The 23,503-nt window shown below is 37.3% G+C and overlaps 2 protein-coding genes across 2 annotated transcripts; both read right to left on the bottom strand.

Moving 5' to 3' along the window:
- Positions 1 to 7,498: 7,498 nt before the first annotated feature.
- Positions 7,499 to 8,583, bottom strand: LOC108307449 (olfactory receptor 51G1). The gene has a single exon (XM_017532813.2). It carries the CDS (start codon positions 8,519 to 8,521, stop codon positions 7,556 to 7,558), a length of 966 nt encoding a protein of 321 aa, XP_017388302.1. The 5' UTR covers positions 8,522 to 8,583; the 3' UTR covers positions 7,499 to 7,555.
- Positions 8,584 to 17,940: 9,357 nt separating this feature from the next.
- LOC108307392 (olfactory receptor 51A7-like) lies at positions 17,941 to 19,180 on the bottom strand. The gene has a single exon (XM_017532790.1). It carries the CDS (start codon positions 19,178 to 19,180, stop codon positions 18,239 to 18,241), a length of 942 nt encoding a protein of 313 aa, XP_017388279.1. The 3' UTR covers positions 17,941 to 18,238.
- Positions 19,181 to 23,503: the final 4,323 nt, after the last annotated feature.

Genomic DNA, 23,503 nt, shown 5'->3' with positions numbered 1-23,503 from the left:
GAGCCCCTGCAAAAGGTAATTAAAACTCAAAAGGAGTTTTTATGTGATTACAAGGGTATGAAGAGTTAATCATCCATTTGTGCCCCTGGGAAAGCTGATGAAGAAGGCATTTTAGAGAGAGAAGAGATGGGGTATTTTAGTGTTTTCATTAGCCAGATAATTAGTAACCAGCTTACTTGATTTATCTTGAGAGTTTAAAGGTATAAATATTAATAAATGCCCTACAGTACCAAACCATGCACCAGAGGTGATTTCAATTTATTGGCTGGGCTGATCCCTTTGGAATGTGGTAAGCTTCCTCTTGTGGCCACAGTACTCTTTGGTTGAGCATGTTGTATAAATATTTAAGGGTCATTAGACAGTGTTTTTCAACTCAGAGTTCCCAGATAATATGGATCAGAAACTTATGATACTTGTTAAAATGTAGATTTCTGGTTCTCATTCCTGCAGAAAAAAAAAAAAAATCAGAAATTTTGACATTTGTAACAGCTACAAAGGTTTAGGAACTTTCACATATCTTTGTCTTATGATTTTTCAACTCTAATTATAGAATTTTTATCTCTTCCATAATTAAAAGTACATCTGTACTTTTAGTGTAGAATTTGTTCTAAAACACAGTTACCTATTGTATTAGTTTGCTAGGGGCTGCTATAACAAAATACCATAAACTGGGTAGCTTAACAACAGAATTTCTTTTCTTTTCTTTTCTTTTTTTTCTTCTCTCTTATTTTCTTTTCTCAGTTCTGAAGGCCAGTAAAATCTAAAATTAAAGTGGTAACAGGCTTTTGTTTTTCCTCCAGAGGCCTCTCTCCTTGGCTTGCACATGGTCACCTTCTCGCTATGTTCTTAGATGCCCTTTTCTCTATGTGTGCACTTCCCTGTTTTCTTGTTGGCTATCCAAACTTACTCTTCTTTTAAGGACACCAGTTATATTGAATTAGGGCCCACTGTATTGGTCTTATTTTAACTTGATTACCTTTTTTATGCCCACAGCACCATACATTCTATCACTCTTTTATTAATCTATTTAATATTTTATAACCAAAATAATATTTTGCATATAATAAAATCATATATTTTATTTTCTGCCCCCCACAGGTAATTATTCACAGCCTCTGAGACCAAGCTCTGGGAGAAGAGAGCTGGTATTAGACATGTTTTGGCAGAAACTGGATTTGAATTCCAGATATCTGGAAAGAGAGAGAAAAAAAAAAGATGGAGAGAGATAGAGAGAGAATGATATTTGGTTAATACTTGAAATAGCTTTAATCAGAAAGATTACAGAGATTGATCTATATTATAGAGAAGATAACCTTATGTTCTTTAAGTTTCAACCATGAAGTTTCTGTAAGGTCAAAGCAAGATATAATGTGGGGACACTAGAATTCAGAAAGTCTAAATGGCACAATGCCAAAAAGTTCAGCGTTCAAGGTCAGATAGACCTGTATGTGACTCTGGGTTCTCAGGTATTAGATATGTGATATTGATGATGGTAATTTATCTCACCAAGCCTACTATAAAAAAGTGTTGTGTAAGAATTAAAGAAGAAATTGACTCATTAAATAGTAAGGTAGCACTGAATATAGTTTGAGAAAATTAAAATTTTAACAAAATGTTTGATATTCAATATTTTACTAGACAAACATTACAATTATTTAAAATTATTGGAGCCTGTTTAAAACAAATTAGCATTTATTGTCGTGAAGGCAATCAAGAATGAAGTAGTTTCGGAATGAAAAAGAGGTTCTCTGATGAGAAAACCCATATCTACCATAAGAACAGTGCAAAGAAGAGAAACACAGGTGTCCCATGCCTCTACCCTGCTCCCAGGGAGTGTCATGCAGGACATGAGATTTAAAATAGGTAGTAGGAGGTGAGAACGAGAACTGTACCCATATCTAAACTTGCGTCAGTGCCACTAGGCCATAAATGTAGTTGATATTTACACCAGAGCAGGCCAGGTTCATGTTACTTTGGTGTAGACAGAGGAATAGTTCAGCATGCTCACTCTGCAAGAAAAGGACTGTCTTAGAAGGACAAGGAGGGAAAAAACAAGGGCCAGGCTCTTGGCCCAAAACCAACCAACAAACAAAACAATACAAAATAATCTCTCCTCTTAGGCTCTGGAAACAGTGAGCACTGAAGTGTACTTCAATGGGTGGGAAATGACTTCCAAGTGATCCAAGGCCATGTGAGAAAAACTTAAGACTCTATGCAGAAGAAAAAGTGGGCATCGGCAATAACCTCACAATTATTAAACTAGAAGACATCCAGGGCACCAAGAAGGGTAGAAAAGGCAAAACCTAAGCCAGAGGCAACCAAGAGAGCCAGTAATTAATACATGAGCTCATAGAGGTGACAGACATGTCTATGTATTGAGTTACACAGGTGAGAGAGAAAATGAGCATGACAAGCCAGGCAGGTACTTCCTCTGGAATGCCCATTTGAATACAGGCTGCAGGTTGGGTGCTGCCATTTATGAAAGACCCTATGCTTTTGGCTCTAGAGAGAAACTTCAGTACCTAAAGAAAATCTAAATGGCATAATACCAAAAAGTTCAGGGTTCAAGGTCAGATAGACCTGTATGTGACTCTGGGTTCTCATGTATTAGATATGTGATATTGATGACAGTAATTTATCTCAAGCAGAGGGAAGTTATGTCTGGCTTTTTCCACTGAAGTATTATAAAGAACAAAGGGAAAGTCAAATGTGCTTGGTAAAATGGTCTGAATGAAAAGTTATATATATATATATAATGTGTTGCCATTATTGTCCTGAACATTAGTACTTTCTTCAGAATATATGTCTTGCCTAATTTTGATCATTTTAATCACACGGATCTTTTTTTGTCTTATCATTTCTGATTGTTTATTTCTATTTCCTTTACAGTCCTATAAAGTAGTAATTTGGACTTTCCTTGTTTTCTGGCAGCTGCTTGCTCTACATCTTGCTTGGCATTATGGGAATAAGATAAGAATAAAGAAAAGCACACAAAATGAAGACAAATAATCACTTTTCTCCAGAAATAAACCTTAGCTAGAAAAATAAGACTATCTTCTCATTTACTTAGTGGTTCCTTTATGTGTTAATTTATTCAACACATATATGTTAAACCTCGTGTGCAATTTTCTCCATTTGTTCCCTCCCCTAAGTTTTACTCTTTTCTCTCCCCACTTCTTTATTTTCTCTGTCTCTTCTCTCTCCATGTCTCTTTAAAAGAACCTAAATATAAATATAAAATTAAATTGATGTTTATAAAAGAGGCAGATTTAAAAATATAATAAAATTAACAGTAAATTTTATATCTATTTTCTACCTTTTCAAACAAATTCTGATGATTATAATAAAAATGTAAGTCATTATAATTTTAAAAATTTTAAAATAGGATGTATTAATATTTTAATGTACATCCCATGTACTCATCCTTGACTGGCATTTAACGCTCTCAGAAGCCCAATGAAATATGTAGACAATAAACTTCCCCCATCTTACGAATGCCTAGTACAGTGCCAGGCGTCACCTGGCTCTCAGGATATATTTCTTTCTGGTGAAATAGGTCACAGAACCTTTGCTTGTGTGCATACCTTCTCTTTCTTGCCTTCCTTTCTTCCTGAGTTCTGATACTAGAATTCAATATATCATATCTGACGACCCTAGCTGTTCTCCCATAGCTTTCCGAATCCACTCTCCTAAGTTCTCATTTCCTGAAGATCTGGAAATTGATTAAGCAACACTGTGAAAGAGAAAATGCTTTATAGTGAAGGCTTCCTTCTTTCTCCCTCTATTTTTTTAAACCACATTCTTAATTTCCTTATTTTGAAGAAAAACGTTCAAGTTTCAGATTTATATTTCTAAATACATTCATGAAACAGAAACTTGAAAGGTTGGAATGTGGCTTCCTAATGCTTTGCAAAGGACACTTTTCCATTGTGTGCTTAGCATAGCAGCAAGACTGAAAAGAGTTCTGCTTACTACCCACCCCTATCTCTAGGTCTCCTGCTCCATGCTTAGGACCTGAATGCATTTCTAGTTTTCTTCTCAAATTATCTATTTGTTTGAAAATGTTTCACTAGATTGAGGTTTTCTGGGCTTTCTTCCATCACAGATAACTTCCTGCCTTATCGCTGCATCTTAATTCTTTCTCTCCTACATCTAAATTTTGTACTTCAGAAAAGCACAGGAACAAAGAAAACCTGCCAGCTTGCCTGTTTTTCCTCCTGCCTTAGAGGTTATTGGTTTACTCACCTGTACTTAGAACCACAGCAAGGACACGTGAGTGAATCTAAAAGATGATGAGAGCGGCGTGGGCCAGAGTTGGAAAAAAAGGGAGGGAATAGGATATTATGTTTTGCAGATACCTAGATTTCTTCTGTCTTTATGGTACCTTTTTATAAGCGCTCTTTGTGGTCTCTTTAAGAAACTTAAGCCTTCTTCTCTTGGGTTCTAACATTATTCAGAAATCTTTGACAGCCCTGAATTTCATCCTTCCTTAATATAAGTTCCTAGTAGAACCAAGAGTAGGCCATCTATAACTGGTTTGTGTAAGTGCTCTTTTTCTTGCTGTACCTTCTATGTTATTCCACAATGTACTTCCTCTCCTCCTGTTTAGCTATGACCATTTCTATAACTTCCAGCTTAATTTCTTCCAACATAGTTCCTTCTAGCCACTGATATTTGGAGACTGGGATTTACACCAAACTCATTATGACACAGAAAGGAAGCCCTCATACTCTGTCATGAGGCCCCAGACGTAAGAGGTGCTCAGAATATCATGGAGGATTATGGTCATAATGGCAATAGCAAAGATAACTAAATGCAAAGCAAGCACAGAACAGTGAAATATGTCTTCAGTATGGTTTCAGGCAGTGTTGCATGCAGTTCTGTCAAGGACTTTGGTTTCATTTCTCAGCCCAAAATGGGGAGAGAAATTGTATTATAAAAATCCCTTTGGGTTTCATTCAAATTTTACCTATACTTATGGTTTGCCATCATATGAGAAGAATAATATTTTTCTCTAATATCCTACCTAAAAAATATACTTTAATTCAGAAAATAAAATGCTTCTAGTAGTAAATAAATCCAGTCATTACTGATAGGTATCAGACATCATCTTTGAGTGTTTACTTAGATATAACACTACAGAAACAAGTAAATATTTATTGACTTCTGTGAATTTAGAGATAGCTAATCTTTGAAGTCAAATCACTGGAGCTTATTTAGATTCTGTCCTGATTTCCAAACAATATTTCAGGAGCTGAGTAACAACCTGGTATTGAAAGGATAACTGACAAATGGCAGAAAGCATAGACACAGCTTGTTGGACTTTTACCTTCCTATGACAAATGGATGAAGAGCCTGTCTTACTTGAACTCTGTAAAAGAGAAGCTCTTCATTTTCCCTGGGCCCACAGTCCAGGTGTAGTCCAAAGATCTCTGGTATAACCAAGTTGTCCCAAATCTTGCCTTGGGGGCTCAGTCTAGCAGAGAGAGACATACTGACTTTTCCAAAAGAGGCCCAACATGAGTAAGGGGACTAGGTTGTAAACATGGATACATTACAATAAAACAAAACAAAATAAAATAAAATAAATGACAGTGGCAGGTCAGTGAGGGATTCAAGTCATGCACTGACCAAAGGCTGATGGCATCATCCAGTATGGAAACAGTGTACTAAGAAAAAGAGTAGTTACAGAAGGTTTATAAATTGGTACATATAGGCATGTATGTGTATGCCTGTATGGTTTCACTTGTATGAGCCTGTAAGCATGGTTGTTCATTGCATGTGTCTGATCAAAACTCGATATTTCATTAGGATGTATATTTGTATGAATCTACATATTTAAAATACTCAAGCCATTATGTGAATACATTGTGCACCTTTGCATGTATTCCTAATCATATGCACTTATTTAAAGTTATGCAAAAGTAGTTATGCTTATAGTTGTTTTCTTTGGTGTCTTCCTCACAGAGAAAGAAAAGGCTCTAAAATATATCTTTTTTAGTTTTAAAAAAGTTTTATTAGAGTTGTTACTTTTAAAAATTTTGTCTAATTTTAACCTTTACAAGTGCAGCTTTATTACATAGATATATTACATAGTGGTGAAGTCTGGGCTTTTAGTGTAACCATCACTCAAGCAATGTGTATTGTACGCATTAAGTAATTTCTCATATCTTACTGCCCTCCCATTCTCCCACCTTTCTCAGTCACTAGTGTTTATTATTTTGAACACTATGTCCTGGTATAAACATTAATTAGCTTTCTCTTATAAGTGAGAACATGCAGTTTTTGACTTTCTGTTTCTGAGATATTTCACTTAAGATAATGGCCAACACACATATGAAAAAATGATCAACTTCATTGATCATTTTTAATGTAGGTAACTTGCTTCTAGCACTACTAGTTAAATTTACTTCTTCGTCATGGTGAATTTCACATTTTTGTGTTTTCCTTCCACTGATTTTCTTTTTGGCATCTAGAGTCAAGCCAAGGTAACTAGAAAGAAAAGAAATTGCTGAATCAAAACCCGCTCCTTCCCATGAATCCACATAAAGTTGTAGCAGAGAATACTTCTTCCTACATGAATATATAAAGAGTTACTAACTTCATTCTCTCTGTATCTAGATATATGTGATAATGTACAGAAATGAATTCATACAAACTGGCCAACTAAGACATATGTATCAACACAAACGAGTGTGACACAGCAGATATATATGCTGACAAATATCAAAATACACCAAGAAAGAAAAACAGTAGTACTTGTATGTTCATGCAGGCTTTGTTTGATATGTCTAGATACAGATGTGAGAGAAACATCTTACAAATAAGCATAAAATAGCACATAATTTTCTTTTATATTTTTACCCACTTTTACCATCATAACTAGGGGAAGCAATCAAGCTTCCCCTAGTTACTCAGTAGGTGATAATCCTCAATCTCAATTACATCTTTCGAAGACTACCCATGAATAATTTTGTGTTGTTTCAATTTGATAACTTCCCTTAAACTTCAGGGCATCTTCTCCTTTTCTTAATTTTGTGGGCATACGCTTAGTAAAGACTATCATGAAAAGTCATTACCTGGGGTGTAGATGTAGATATGTACAAATATTCTGTAAATGAATAACATTTATAATTATAATAAAGTAACATAAAATTAATTAATTAAAATATTTAAAAAGTTGATCATCAATGAAATGATACTGGCCAGATAATTGAAGATGAAAATTTTGTACTGTTTCAGATTTTGTCCAATCATAATGGTTAATATTTATTGAGAACTGTGTATTTGCCAGATACTGTATTAGAAAACGACACGAATTATTTAATCTTTACAACATTCCTACAAGGAAGGCAGGTATTATAATTATTTCCTTGCTTCTTCTGCAATTGAGGAAACTGGAGAACAGAGAGGTAGGTAATTTTCTCCTGGTCACAGGGCCTTCTGTTGCACATCCAATTGCCTTTTTGTTGACAATCAACAGTTTATTGTTTTGCCACAGCATAGCTGAAAACAAACAAACAGAAACTCATGGGCTTCCTCTCTCTACTCTAACTTAATCCTTGCAAAAACACCTAAGTGACTTTACAAACTGAAACTTCTTAATGATGCGCTGGCGAATTTGCTTGGTCTTGATGCTGTAGACAATGGGGTTCATGAGGGGTGGTACCAGCAGATACACATAGGACATGAGGAGGTGTACAGTGCGGGGCAGATGTTCACCAAAGCGATGAACAAGAGACAACCCAATCATGGGAATGTAGAAAAGCAGCACAGCACAGACATGTGAGACACAGGTGTTGAGGGCTCGGAGTCGCTGCTGGCGGGAGGCAATGCTGAGAACGGTGCGAAGAATGAGGGTGTATGAGAGGAAGATGAGCAGGGAGTCCACAACCACAGTGCAAGCCACAACAAAGAGCCCGTAGATGTGATTGACAATGATGCTAGAGCAGGCCAGCTTCATGATCTCCAGGTGGAGACAATAAGCATGGGCCAGCACATGAGAGTGGCAGTATTGGAAGCGCTTCAGGAGGAATGGCAAGGGGAGGATGAGGAGGGCACTTCTAAGCGTGGAGCTTAACCCCATCTTGACAATACGTGCAGGTGTCAGGACAGTGGAGTAACGCAGTGGGTTGCAGATGGCCACGTAGCGGTCAATGGACATGGATAATAGAACTGATGACTCCACTAGAGACAAGGTGTGGATGAAGTAGAGCTGAGTGAAACAGGCAGGCATGCCAATCTCTCTTGCATCAAACCAAAATATGCCCAGCACAGTGGGCAGTGTGGAAAGGCAAAGGCCTAAGTCTGTGAAAGCTAGCATGGCCAAGAAATAGTACATGGGTTCATGAAGAGTGGCATCAGTATGGATGACGTGGAGAATGGTGAGTTTCCCCAAGATAACTGTCAAGTAGATGAAGCAGAAGGGAATAGAGATCCAGCCATGGAGATCTTCTAGACCTTGGAAGCCCGTCAGAAAGAAAGTGGCTCTTTGGAAGCTGCTATTACAAAGAATTGTCATAGCTTTACAGTCTTGGATTCAGAAACCTGCAATATATGATGAGATTCCTGGAAAGTGCCAAGGTTGAATTTTCACTCACCTACATGTCCCATGACCAGCCAGTAAGGAAGGGTCTGCAGAGGGCATGGGGAAGAACTGGGTGGGGGGGCCTAATATATTAGCCTTTTCTATTGGGTCTAGGAAGGAGGCTTTTGGTGGGTGAGGAGGCAAATAGTAGTAGGCAAATCTGAAGCCTGGAACAAAGGAACATCTTGGAAGAATCTTGGACTTCAGAAAGCAATTCTAGAAAAGGGGAGTTTGGGACTTAGTTCTGAGAGATATGAGGAGAGATGTGTTTCTCTAATAGCAGGGCAATTAAGCCAGGACTGTATCTAGAGATGGGGAGGCAGAAGAGATCTACACCAGGTCTGAAGCACATGGAGAAAAGGAGAAAAATCTGAAATCAGCAGAAGCCTGTAATCTCTAGAATGAGGAAACTAAATCGGAAGGCACTCAGAGTGAGTTATGCCCGGGGGGCTTGGATTGATATGACATGTAGGTATCCAGGTCTGTTCCTGTAATATCTGAACTGAGTTCTCCTTTGTTCTGCCTCCATAAATTTTATTCAATTGCATTGAAAAATGCTCCATTGTGTTTTATATATATAAGTGTAGTGTGACTAGTACATTGTTTATTATATGCATTAAAATCATATTAGATAACATGTATTAAACACATTACGAACCTGTTAATTTTGTAAATGCCTAATGTGTATTACATCATTCAACTCTGACAGCAATTTTATCTTATAAGTTTTATTCTTAGGAGCATGGTACAGGTGAGAAAATTGTGACACAGAGAGGTAAAGTGACCTGGGTAAGTTTACAGAGCAAGTAAGGACTGAGGATGAAATTTAGACCCTGACTGTGTACTGCAAAGCCTATGTTACTAGAAATTAAACCATATTTTTCCATTACGATTGCACAGTACTTTAGCTGTTATAAGAGAACATTAAAAAAATAAAATTTTAAACCCCATGATTTTCCTGTCTTGGAAAAGTCTACAAATAGATATTTCCATTATATGAGTAGCATTCAATAAGTCAAGATGATAACAATAGAAGACACATGTTTTAGAGACCAAGTCCAGTTTGGGATTTGCTGAATTTAACTTTAAAAAGAAATTTCTGGGGAGAGGGCCTAGAGGACATTATATATAGTGATTGTGGTGTGATTGAGGGCTTGAGTTACAGGTATGCACCATGAATATGGAGAAAATTCCTAGGAGATGCAGGTGAAAAGGAAAGATGGGTTAGTTCATAAAACTGGTAACTTTTAAATGAGGGCAGGTCATAATATTAAAACTAGAAAGGGGACAGAGAACGGAGAATCAGAGAAATAGGATGAAAGTAATAGTACACAATGTCAATAAAATCAAGCCACCACTGTTGACTACAAAAAAAAAAAAAAAGATGAAGTAGGTCAAGGTATTTTTCTTTTTTTTAATATATCATTTTATCATTTTACTTACAATGACTAAGTCGTGGTTAATTTTTCAGAGACTGTTTCAATAGACTGAAAAAGCATTATAAGGGCTTAACTTATTACTGGGTGAGGAGGATTAAGTAAAAAGTTTATCATCTGTGTCATTTCCCTCTGAGAGAAAATCTACAGATGGATGAGAATGTTAGGATTTTGTAGGAAAGAAAGATAGGAAGTTGAGAATATTCTTTCAAAAGATTTTCTTTTTTTCCTGGTAAAGTAGAGGCATGCTGAAGGTCCTCTACTGAAGAAAGAATATCATCCTTCTAGCTTTTGCCACTCACATTTCAAATGCAAACAAGTAACAATAAAGTAATAGCATAATAATTAATATAAGAATAAAACCATTCTCGTTTTATGATTTCAAAAGAGAAGCAAAAAAAGGATATAAAAGAGAGATGGCAAGGAAAGAAGAAGAAATAAAGGAAAGATGTGGAGACTTGGAAGGGAGCTGGGCTGTGAAGGAAAAAGCAGCTATCAAAGGATTTGCAGAGTTTGCTATGAGCAGCTTAAGCAGTGATGAAAGCCCTTATGGGATTAACAGCATTGATGAAGTGAGAAAATGGCAACATATTTTAATAAGAAATAGTGATAAAGAAGAGAAAATTCTCTATCAATAAAAAGATGCAAATAAAAGTTTAAATACATGTATGACTTTTCAGGCAGAAGACACAATTTCCATCTATCTTGCTCTGAGCCATTTCAGAGTTTGAGAAATACCAGAAACATTTAGAGGTCATCTATTTTCACTTCTGTGTCTCCAGAGAAGAGTTATCCTGCCTACCTAGTGAGTGGTTACAATCATAATACTCCATCCCATTTATTTTCTCACTTTCAAAATACATTCCTTGCATATTATAATTTGGATATGAGTAAGAGGCAAGTGTGCAAAGCATGAGGAATAAAATAGGTAAAAGCACATCATGATTCACGCCCAGGAAATGGAATTGCCATATCATCAGAGCTCACAAGCCTAGCACAGATTTGGAACTTAATTAAAGTCTTCTCAATACATGTTGAGTAAATGTATGAGTGAATGGATAAAAAGAGATGAAATGCAGTAGGAATGACACAGAATAGTATTTAGTACAGCTACTGTCCATTTTCTTCTCAATAGCACTTACCTCCAGTTCAGTGGATCAGAGAAGTGTCACCTGATTTCCTCCACTAAACTACATGACACGTGGCTCTTTCAGCTCTTATTTAATGAAATAAAGAAATGTCATCCTAGGGCTTATGACAGAGACAGAAAAGAGGTGGGCTGCGCAATAATTCTGATGAGACTCTGATTCCCTCTGCTCGTATTCCTCACATAGTTGCACACAAAGTTGTTTACTATTATCAGCATCTGTCTTTACAACAGTCTCCAAAATACCTTCCAAGTACAATCATAACCTTAACTTACTGTAGAGCTTAATTGTTACAAAGTGCTGTCAAATCCACATGATACAATTTAAGGTGAAAGGTAGAAAAACTAGTGCTTCGAATGATGAGAGAAGAGATGAGAGGTAGCAAGGATTAAACAAAATGATGAACATGGCTTTACAAGATTAAACAAAATTACAAAGCTAGTACTAGAACCACAGGTCAATCTCGAGTCCATCTGCCCCTCAAAACTGCCTTGACTGACATGATGAGGGGGTTTAACAAATTGCTAAGACTGAGAGCTCAGTGTGTGGCTCAGGTTCCCTGTGCTTAGTGATCTCTGTGTTCTGACTGTTGTCTATGTGCTTCTGCTTGCAATGCATACCTGAGCCCTGACAATTGAAGAGAAAAGGGCTTGGAGGACACACTTCCATCCAGAGCTCAGGTTTGCTAGTAGCTCAGCTCCAAGAATATTCCCTGTTTAGACTCAAGGTCTTTTTGAAGAGCTCAGAAGCTTCTCTTCAGTGGCCTTTCCCGAGTCTGAGAATTCCCTGAAGAGTTCTTATGGCTCTTTTCTGAGGATAGAGATCATGAGAGGCTGGGAAACTCCAATACTTGGATAATGTCATGAGGTACAAAAATCAAGTGTTAAAATGGAAATCTATCATGTCTGTGATCTGCGGGCAAGGAATACTAAAAGATTTTTATTGTAACAGAAACTTTGGGAAAGCTTTGAAGCTGTAACCAGGGCCATTGTCTGCTTTAATTTTTTGTGTAATGCCCATAACAGCAAAACAAGATAACAAATATTTTTTAACACGAGTTGTGTTTTCTCTTGTTTGGCGCATAGCCCAGATGAAATGAGAGAAAGTATCAACAGTAACATGTAAGAGATTGTAATTTTTGTAAAATAGCAGATTAGTGGTTTAAGAAAATCTGTTGTGCTTTATTTTAATGTCTAGTTTACAAAACACTAGATGATACTTTTAACTAATACATTCACGAAAAATTTTTTTTTACAATTAATGTTTTAAAACTTGTTTAAACCTCGAAATCAAAATTTATACAACCTATTTACATAAATGCCCTTTTATGACATTTTTACAACTTTCACTGACAAACTTAGACATGCGAAACTTTGTTTGGTTTATAACCTTCCTTACTAAGGGTGCAGTTTTATAGCTTTTTAAATATTTCTTCACCCCTTTATGTGTTTCCTGTATTTTACTTTCTGGGCCTCTCTTTCTCTTTGCCTTCCTTACCTCTTTATCTCTTTCTCTTTCTTTCACACACATTCTCTTTCTATCTTTTGACATATCTTAACCCTTTTTGTAACATTTTTCTGGCTGGAGCAGGATTTTGTGTTGGGCTGGTGGTCTTTTACCCTGCTGGTACAAGTGTTGCACTTTTTTGCCTGCAAGGTTTTTGGCATGAAGCCTTGAACCATCTTGTTGCTGCTGTTGACGTTTAAGATATTAAGAAGGTTTTGCAAATTATCAGTTAATTAGGAAATTCTTTTGTACTGAGGAGCAAAGCTATATGGCTTGCTTCTAATTGCTCCTTACTAATTTATGGGCTGTCTGTAGTTTCTTTCCCTATAGAGATTATTGCTTTACTTAAATCAGATTTTAAAAGAGCCACGTTTAAAGGTCTTACAAATACTTAAATTTTACCTAAATTTTAGTAGAAAATTACAATTTGGGATGTTACTTGTTCGCAAAGAACATACAAAATTTCACTGTGGAACACCTGCGGAAAGCAGTGTGTAGGTTTGTGGACCTGGCCCCGTCCAGCGGCTGCTTGTTGTTTGTCTTTGTGCTGTTTGCTCACCCTGCCTGGGCAGTGTTTGTTGGCCTTGGGCTGACTTAAAGGTTGCTGCTGGAGCTGCAAGTTTCACTTTTGAAATGGCCTCTGATTCCTCTAATGGAGGAATGTCAGGTGGATCTGGCCACTCTTTGATAAAATATGGAGGAGGGTCTGACGGACTCCTTCTTCCTCATTTATTTTTTCTTTTTTCTTAGCTGGGTTATCTTTAATTTTCTCATCCCTATTTGCTCAGCTATTTCTTTATGAAGCAATGAAAGACAAAGCAACAGAAGAACGGAGTAAGAAAGCACAGATAGATTGAAAACAACTGATAGAGAACTTGAACTTTTCCTGTTCTTAAGAGGTGCTTTACTAAATGTGAGTAAGTAGCACATCTGCTTTTTCCCTAGCCTGAGCAATTGCTCTCATAAGAGAAGTATTATTTTCACCAATATATGTTATTTGTTGATTTTGGGAGCTAACCACAGTCGTGGCCAGACCAGAATGGAAAGGAAATTGGACTGTTGAAAGGAAAATTTGAGAGCCTTATAGCGAGGCCTGCACACGGCTTCCTGCAAATCAGGTTGACCAGTGGAGGGCAGAGCAGGCTTCTGAGGAGCCTGATGCACGGAAGGCAGAGATAAGACAGTCTGAGCCTGATTAGCAGGCTGAGCCCTACAGGAGGGCAAAGTCTTAGCCTCATTACTGGGCTGATGCCCACAGCCAGGCAGAGAAGGTTCTGACCATGACGGTGGTTGCATGGGAGGCTCAACAGAGCTTTGCCAATTAAGAGTGTGTAACTCACGTGTAAGATCCTCATAGTCATCAAAAGGTGGTGCTAAAAGTTTAGGAGTAGAAGCAGATCCAAAAGAGCTGGGTCTGCTTCCATATCAGCAATGGCTTCCTCTATCTTGGCAGTGTTCTCAGTAGAAAGTACTTCAAGAACGTCTTCAACCTCCTCTAAAGAGAGCAAGGAGGAGTTGACCTCCAAGGACTATTCTTGTGTCTGCAAAGACTGAAGGACAGTTTTAACAGAAGACCAAATAGACCAGATTGTAACAGGAAAAACATGCCCTTCCTTTTGAGCCGCTTTAAGGTAGCTGCTGACCTTGTCCCAATCCTTAAGTTCTAAGGTTCCATCAATGGGGAACCAAGGACAGAACTGATCTATCACCTCAAATAACTGAAAGAGTTTATCAGAAGAAACATTAACCCCTCTTTTTTAAATAAGAATTTTAATAAAATTAAGAAAGGCTGAATACTTTGTATTCCGTTGTCCCATGGTTACCCCGAATTCCTCTGAGTTGCCTAAGCTTACCACAAGCTTATCAGTCGCAGTCCTCAGGAATTTCTCGTCAATAAATCCTCCACTTCCACGCTCAAGGCATACCTTCACACCTCAAGGGAGAAGCCCACGTTGGAAAACACCCACGTTGGCATGCCAGATATAGGGTCCAGCCCTATAGGGTTCTGTGAGCCCCTCCCTGTTGGTGTGGAGATGAGAAACTGTAGAAATAAAAGACATGGACACAGAGGTAGAGAAAAGAGAATTGGGGCTTGGGGGTCTGCTGCCAACCGCGTAGAGACCTGCAGTGGCCCCGAGTGCCTGGACACTCTGACTTTTATTGAATACAAAGCAGTGGGCAGGGAAGATAGGGTGAGGTAATGGTGGTCGGTGACAGGGTCAGGTAAATCACGTGTCTTGAAGATAGGGGGCCCAAGACTTTCAAGTAGCCGAGGTGAGGAGAAAACCTGACGCATCATCGCTCTTTGCATATTTGTCAGAAATATCAAGGACACTAAGATTATATTACTATTATTAATTCTTGAGAAAAAGAGAAACCAGGTGCAGAAGCAGGGCGTGAAAGTAGACATGGAATGTGACCACTGAAGCACAGCATCACGTAGAGACAGTTAAGCCCCTGGATGTCTGCCGGCTTCCCTGACAGCTGTCAGGCCTTGCCACAAGAGCTTGGAGAAGCGGAGTTTTCTCCTCACTCCCCCAAAGAAGGAGATGTCTCCGTCACTTTGGACATCTCCTTCCCTAGTTGACTAAACAGCTGGTGCTTTCACAGCGCTGGCGCTGCTGCACAGCGGAGGCACCCTCCAGCAGCCCTTATGAGGGCGTGGCAGAGGGCTTAGAGCATCTTGCCTTAGGATCACTTTGTTCACAATGTCACCTCAGTTCCATGCTTCATAACCCAATCGATAGTCATTAGTAAAATTAAAGGTTATATCGAGTATATATCTTTATGATTATAGGTAACTGTAAGATTATATATGATTATATAAAGGAATAACTATGTGCCTACATTTCTAATTCTTTTCTAAATCAATTTTTTTTCCCATTTATTTTATTGCATTTTAAGTTTTGGGGTACATATGAAGAACATGCAAGATTGTTACATAGGTACACACGTGGCAGTGTGATTTGCTGCCTTCCTCCCCGTCACCTACATCTGGCATCTCTCCCCTTGCTATCTCTAAATCGTTCTACTATAAGGACACGTGCACATAAATCAATGTTTATATGGGAACAGGCTGAGGCTTCAGACCCTTGCCACAGCACTTATGGGGTTTCCCTCCTACACTCAATGTCAAAAGTTTGTGAATTTTCTTCAGAACACTGCATATAAAGATGCTTATACACAGCTTCCTTGATCCCTGAGAGAAATGAATGTGGGAGCTGAACAAGAATGCAAAGTAATCATATTTTGTCATATTCGATGATCAATTGAAATAGCAGTTATTATGAACAACTCTGGGATGGAGGTGTTCCATTTTGAACAACTCCCGGATGGTCTCCATTAGTGCTCAGTGACACGCAGGCACAGACACACAGGTGGAGGCCTACACTGATTCATAATTTGCAGTTTGTGAAAATGACTATCAAACTAAATAGTCATTCTGGTCTGTGTTGGATAAAAGGCAGCTCCAAATAATGTATCACTTTCTCCATCAAGAGATGGAATTTATTTCTCTTCCATTGAATCTGAGCTTGTTCCATTAATGTATAACTAATAGATGCAGTGGAAATTATCTTTTATTTGTTGCAGCTATAGGCCTTAGAAAGATGAGAAGTTTCTATCCTGTTTCCTGGCATGCTATCTATTGTTCCTGAAAACAGTTTTTCTTGGAAACCAGTTAACATGGTCATAAAAGCCTAAGCTACATGGAGAAGCATATGTCGGAGCTTAGTTAAACTCAACACTGACAGCAAGCATCAGGTGCAAGCTTTGGGAATGAACTGTATTCAAAATGTATCCTCCATCCCAGTGAAGGTGTCCAGTTGGTACTTGTGGAGAATAGACAAGATATCTCTGCTGAGCTCTGCACAAATTACAGAGCTATGACCAAATACATAATTGTTGTTTTGGGTCACTTAGTTTTGGAGTGGTTTGCTATCCAGCTAATTTTGAATACGGTTCCCGGTCAAGAAACCTAATTTTCTTCGCAGTTAAAGTCCCCAAAGTCATTTTTTGAATTACTCTGACCTTTGGCTTTAAGAAATGAACTTCTTCTCTATCAAAATAAACATCATTTTCACTAGTTCCTCTCAAGAGGTTTATCAAGTATAATTATTCATGGCATTATAAAAATAAAAGTTCATTGCCTTGTTTACAATCTAAGACAAACATTGGCATTGAAGCGTGTGTTGGACACAAAGAAAACAAACAAAGACGTGAATGAGTCACCAAAAAACCTTATTTCTCTATGATGTTAAAAAGATCTCTGTGGACTATTGTAGGAAAATATTTAAAAGGATTGAGAAAATATAAAATTTGGAGAAATTATTATAAATTCAGGATTAAAGATGACAATGCGTGCGTATTTGAGTATGTGTGATTTTTGTGACTCTGCATACGTTATCTCAATGTTTGCTAAGTGTTCATTCATTTATTTATTCACAGTTATTTGTGTTCATACTATGGGCTTCTCAATGTGCCTGCAAATAGTATGAATCGGTAAATAAGGCAGACAATCACTAGTCTCCTGAGATTCACATTCTAACATCAAATAATTGTTTAAGGCCTTACAAACACAGGTTATATATGCAAAAACAACATTTGGGACTCTAGGGTGGCAAGGCAATTTACATATGTAAAATGATTAATAAAGACAGAAAGATTGATACTTAAGAGAAGTTCAAAAGTGTATTTTGGCTGGAAATGGTCAGGAAAGACTTCATAGTGAAAATGCAGTCTTACTTAGATAAAAGATTGAGGAAAATAGTAAGATCTTCACTAATTACTTTTAAATTATAAAAAAAGACAATCTTTAGAGAATGGGTATGATTAGCTGAGTCTAAGAACTGGGAGTAAAGTATATATGCAGAAAAGGCTTAAAAAGCAATAGCCAGAGCTAAGAATGTTCCCATGAGAAGATAAATGTATTTTTTTTGTAACATGGGTCACTAAAATAAACAATGGAGATATGGTCGTCTAGAGTTCTTTTAAAAAATGACCTTTGTAATAATGTAACTGAATAGTATGACTCCAGAAAAATAGCTTTTGTAGTATGAATTTATATCCATCCAAAAATGCAGTTAGTATACATATTTTAAAATTATTAAGCCTATGCAAGGTGTTTATGAATTTTATCAAATATTGCATCTTCAATAAAATTGAAGAAATAATTCAGCTTTTCTCTTAATAGGATTTTTTTGCTACGAATATAAAGAAAAGTAGGAGAATACTTTTTTTTAAGACAAGTTTTATATAGGTACTTTTCTCATATTATTTTATTGGCATATTTTTAAAAGCAGGAAGCAGATGCTCCCAGTCTTCCTTTAAGGCTTAAATTATTGGATGTACAATCTTAGAATCAGAGACCTGAAGTAATTTTCACAAACTCATGGGGGAATAAGGGCACTTAGGGTACTGAGTGTCAAAAGTCATTCACTCTATGAGCTCTATCTGACTATAAAATACAAGACCCCTCTAGTACATTGTACTCTCTCCCACTGAAACAGTCAATATCTATTTAGTTACCACTTAGATATTCATTCCCTTTCTCATTCCTTTGATCAGCTTCTTTTTGGACCAAGCTTCCCCACAACCTTTTCTCGGATTTGACGGGTCTTCACGCAGTACACGATGGGATTCATCAGGGGTGGCACCAGCAGGAAAATATCAGCCATGAAGACGTGGATCATAGGAGGCACATCCCTGGCAAACCGGTGGAGCATTGCAGCACTCAGCATGGGCACATAGAAGATAAGCACAGCACAGATGTGAGAGATGCACGTGTTGAGGGCCTTGAACTGTTCTCTAGGGGTAGCAATTCCCAGTACAGTTTTTAAAATCATAATGTAGGAGAAGATAATAAACACCAAGTCCAGCATAGTAGAAAGTGCTGCACAGAGTCCATAGACGACATTGACTGTGTTATCAGAACATGCCAGCTTCATGACATCCTGGTGGAGACAATAGGAGTGGGGGAGCAGGTTTTGATGACAGTATTTCAGCCATTGCAAGAGAAAGGGCAGTGGAAGGATCAAAAGAATATTCTTAGATGTCAGAAAAACCCCTGTTTTGATAACTCTGGAACTAGTTAAGATAGTGCTGTATCTCAAAGGGTTGCGGATTGCCACGTACCGGTCAAATGCCATTACAGACAGTACAGAGGCTTCACTGACTGTGAACAGATGGATGAAAAATTCCTGGGCAAAGCATGCAGCTGCATGAATTTCATGGACATCAAATAGAAATAGTCCCAAAGTTGTGGGTAAGGAAGAGAGAGACAGCCCTAGGTCAGAGATGGAGAGCATGGAAAGGAAATAGTACATAGGTTCATGGAGGCTTTGCTCTGTCTTGATTAATAAAAGGATGGTAAAATTACCCATCAAAGAAAGAAGGTACACAGATGAGAAAGGAATGGATATCCAGATGTGACTCTTCTCCAGTCCGGGGATCCCAAGAAGGAGGAATCTAAGGACTTCCATTTCTGTGTCGTTAAGAGGAGGCATGACACATAGGAATAACTTTACCAGGTGCTTCTCTCAGTGACATTGGAAATATCTTTTTTTTCTTTTTTTATTGCATTTTAGGTTTTGGGGTACATGTGAAGAACATGCAAGATTGTTGCATAGGTACACACATGGCAGTGTGATTTGCTGCCTTCCTCCCCCTCACCTAATATCTGGCATTTCTCCCCATGCCATACCCCCACAACTCCCCACCCCCCACTGTCCTTCCCCTATTTCCCTCCAACAGACCCCAGTGTGTAGTGCTCCCCTCCCTGTGTCCATGTGTTCCTATTGTTCAACACCTGCCTATGAGTGAGAACATGCAGTGTTTGATTTGCTGCTCCTGTGTCAGTTGGCTGAGAATGATGGCTTCCAGATATTCGTTTCTGCTACATTATAGATACTAAGTGTAGATACTTCTTAATGTCAAACATCTATGTTCCTACTGCCAGTTCAGACTGAAAAAAAAAAAAAAAAAAAAAAAAAAAAAAAAAAAAAAAACAGACAGAAAAAAAAAAAAAAAAAGAGAAAGCCAAACATTAAAGCACATGGGAAGAATACAAGTTGCTTCCTCATCCAGGACTTTGTTGGAGCTTGTTAAATTATCAAACAACTTAGGCTTTGCACATAACAATTCTAGACAATCCATTGACTACATGAAAATACTCATGTCTCAATCTCATAAAACCAGTTATCTTATTTCAATTTTATGAAAACTTCTTGAGCAAAGAAAGCAAAATTCTGAAGGGAACAGCACAATTTACTGTGAATTAGGAGGAAAATACATAAATTATTCCAAACCTATATTCCTACCAACATATATGTATAGGATGAATATTTGAAATAATGGCAGAACTGGAAGTTCCTAATTATATGATCTTAGGGTAAAAAAAAACCTTTAGAAAATATGGTCTTACCCTCCTTCCTATAGAGAAGGTAGTCTAAATCATGCTGAATGGGTAGTCATCAGCCAACACATCCTACCTTCTTCTCAGTATTCCTATATTAACTAATATCTACAGCCTTCTGCTTCATGGTTGAATACTCAAATTCATTTTCTTCTTTGAATTGAGTTGATATATGCTTTTTAAATTTTTTAATCTTATTTTCTCTTCAGGTATGTAATCTAGTCCCATTTACACAAAATAACTTCCTTATTTTCCTGATTATTATTTGATGTCTATCTTTTCCCTCAACTAGAATATAAGGGTAGAGAATTACCTTACACTTTTCACTATTGCATTTCTAGCACCAAACATAGTATGTGAAAATTAGTTGTAGCTTCATAATTATTTACTGAATGGAGCATCATTTATCAAAGTTAAAGATGGTAATATAATTTTCCCCATTCTTTAGGCTAAACTTCACTTATTTCATCAAATAAAATGTGTCTGATTTTTACCTCTTGGTTTGTCTTATTTTAGAGCAATCATTCAGTGCTCCTCAGACAGCAAAATGTATTATTCCTTAGTAACATCTCAGAATACAGTTCTTTGGCTGTTTTCCCAAGAGGGTGGCTATCTTTTCCAAAGTTGTTTTCTATATGGGTTGTATTTTCCATTTTCATAATCATCTAGGAATTATTAACTATTTAAACACAAAATCTCCCTCATTTTTAATTACCTGTCAATGTTGGATTCAGACTTTTCTAAAGACATTGACAGTATGGGAGAGCTTTGGCTTCAAGGAAGGTACAATTTCTTAGTGCTTATGGATGGCGTCTATTGGCTTCTTTGTTGAGAGACTTTTCCCTTCTTCACAACCTCTCAATGTGCTCAGAGTTTTATCCAAGGACTTGTTTCCTTGGGTATCTATAGCTTATTAAAAATAAATATTTGGAACTTAAGAGAAAGACCAAATCCCACATAATGACATAATATACATTACTTATGTGTTTACAGTTTACACATCCTCTGAATCTTCTTATCTAAGCCACATCATTTGCTTTCTTTACTGTACTAGGTATAACTAAAGTAATCGTATGTCAACAGACCGCGGCCATGTGTGCTCTGGCATTTGCCTCACCATTTCTTAAATATTGCATTACTTTTTAGGGGCAGTCACTATGGAAATATAATTCAAATGTGCAGAACAAACACCCACAAACTTAATTATTGTATGATATATTATTATGTTTTAACTTGTAGATAGTAATATGCCATTTTGGTTAATGATTTATATAGGTTTTCTCACTTAGGTTATTATTTTATCCGTTTTATACATTTAAAAAAATCTTAGAGAGGTGCAATGACTTAAAGGAAAATCATGTTATAATATAGATACACATTCTTCTCACACATATACATATTGGGCATGGCTGGATTAATATTCCTAATACTTCCACAGACACCGACTCCTGCTGGGTACACTCTATCTCTCCTTGAAAATTCTGCAATATTCTTAATCTCCATGAAATCTATTTTCCTCTTGTTAATTTGACACTTAATCCACCCTTTCATAATCCAAACAGAAGATGTAATGCAAATTATGTCAGATATTTTGAAAAAGTAGAATTTTATCTTACCATTTTAAAATCAATCTGATACTTCCCTATAAAGTCAATGATAAGAAAGTAATCGGAAGTAGGAAAAAATCCTTTAAGCCCCTCTTTTATGCTTGCAGGCACTGTTTTATGAAGCCCTAAGAGCCGCTTGGGATGCCTAAGCCTGGGATTGTTTGAAGAATAACACGATACTCTATGGAAAATCTTCTAAAGGTTGACTCAAGGGATGCAAATTTAGGGCCAAACTTATAATGCAGGCTCAGGCAAAGAAAACTGCATGCGATCAGAAGTTGGGGGTCAGAGAGGGGAGCATCACACACTGGGGTCTGTTGGGGGCTCTAGGGGAGAGACAGAGGGGGGTGTGGAGGTTGGGGAGGGATAACATGGGGAGAAATGCCAGGTATAGGTGACAGGGGGCTGGAGGCAGCAAACCAGCTTGCCACCTAAGTATCTATGCAACAACCCCGCATGATCTGCACATGTACCCCAGAACCTAAAGTACAATAAAAAAAATTGAAAAAAAAAAATGAAGTTGGGGGTCATATTCAAACCCAGCACCTTTATCAGCTCTTGACCTTGGCTCATTTTCCCTTAGCTGTAATCAGCTAGTACAACCTGAGGCAGATCAGCTAGTTGTTTTAGAGTCCCAAGTTCTAAAGGAGATCAGATAATTAATATTGCATACTAATTTCCCTCCAACTGGAAATTATACTCCCCTGTCTATATGTTTATTGACCATTTACATCTCCTCCTTTTGAAGTATCTGTTCAAGGCTTTTATTCATTTTCTGTTGGATTATATACCTTTTGCACGTTGATTTGAATGAAAAATGACTTTTTATATATGTAGGATATGTCATTTGTTAGCTAAGTAGAGCATATTTATTCTCTCACTATATCACTTGCCTGTTTAGTCCCTTAGTCAATCCTGTTTAGATTGACTGATACCAATTGATGGAATCAGTCATGATAGTTTATTTAGATTTACACTATCTTTAATTGTTAGGCAGAAGATTCTCTTTGTAACAAGTATGAGCAAACCATGGGCCAGCAACCACATGTAGACAGCTTGTCTTTTCAGTGTAAATCATATCCAATTTATTTAATATAAGGCACTTAAGATCTAATTAGTCATGTGAAAATTAAAAAGAGACAAATTCACTATGGATTTTCACTTTTTACCTGTAATCCTTATAAATCTTTCTACCTCTGTTAATACAGAAACACATACAAGTTCTTATACACTTGATGATAATGAATTGCTTTAGTACAGTGTTTCTCAAACTTTAATGTGCCAAAAAATTATCCAAAGAGTTTGTTAAAATACTTATTTTGATTCGGTAGATTTTGAATGGTTTGTAAATTACTCTATTTTTTATAAGTTCCAAGGTGATGCTTGCACTGGTCCTCCAAGACCACCATGCTTGAGGCATGCTGCTTGACTACCATGCTACATGTTCTGTTAGGTAGAAACAAATCTGTCCATCATGTTTGATTTGCTTGGGAGGTTATTCAGTTTTTATTAAAAGGAAAAAAAAAAAGATAGAAATAAATAAACAAGCAAACTGTTTGCTGCAAGTTTGTTTTTGTAACTTAAAAGTAAAACCTGTGGGAGGCGATACCTCACGCCTGTAATCCCAGCATTTTGAGAGGCCGAAGTGGGGAGATTAGGAAATCAAGACCATCCTGGCTAACACAGTGAAACCCCATCTCTACTAAAAATACAAAAAAGTAGCTGGGCAGGGTGGCATGTGCCTGTAGTCCCAGCTACTCAGGAGGCTGAGGTCAGAGAATCCTTTGTACTCAAGAGGCGGAGGTTGC

The sequence above is a fragment of the Cebus imitator genome, unplaced genomic scaffold (assembly GCF_001604975.1).
Source record: "Cebus imitator isolate Cc_AM_T3 unplaced genomic scaffold, Cebus_imitator-1.0 Scaffold79, whole genome shotgun sequence".
Lineage (NCBI taxonomy): Eukaryota > Metazoa > Chordata > Mammalia > Primates > Cebidae > Cebus > Cebus imitator.
Note: the sequence above shows the minus strand (reverse complement) of the source record. Positions and strands in the feature narration are given on the sequence as shown.

What these genes read in the sequence shown, in the direction of transcription:
- LOC108307392 (XM_017532790.1), bottom strand. Translation starts at nt 19,180, where the DNA reads ATGCCTCCTCTTAACGACACAGAAATGGAAGTCCTTAGATTCCTCCTT.
- LOC108307449 (XM_017532813.2), bottom strand. Translation starts at nt 8,521, where the DNA reads ATGACAATTCTTTGTAATAGCAGCTTCCAAAGAGCCACTTTCTTTCTG.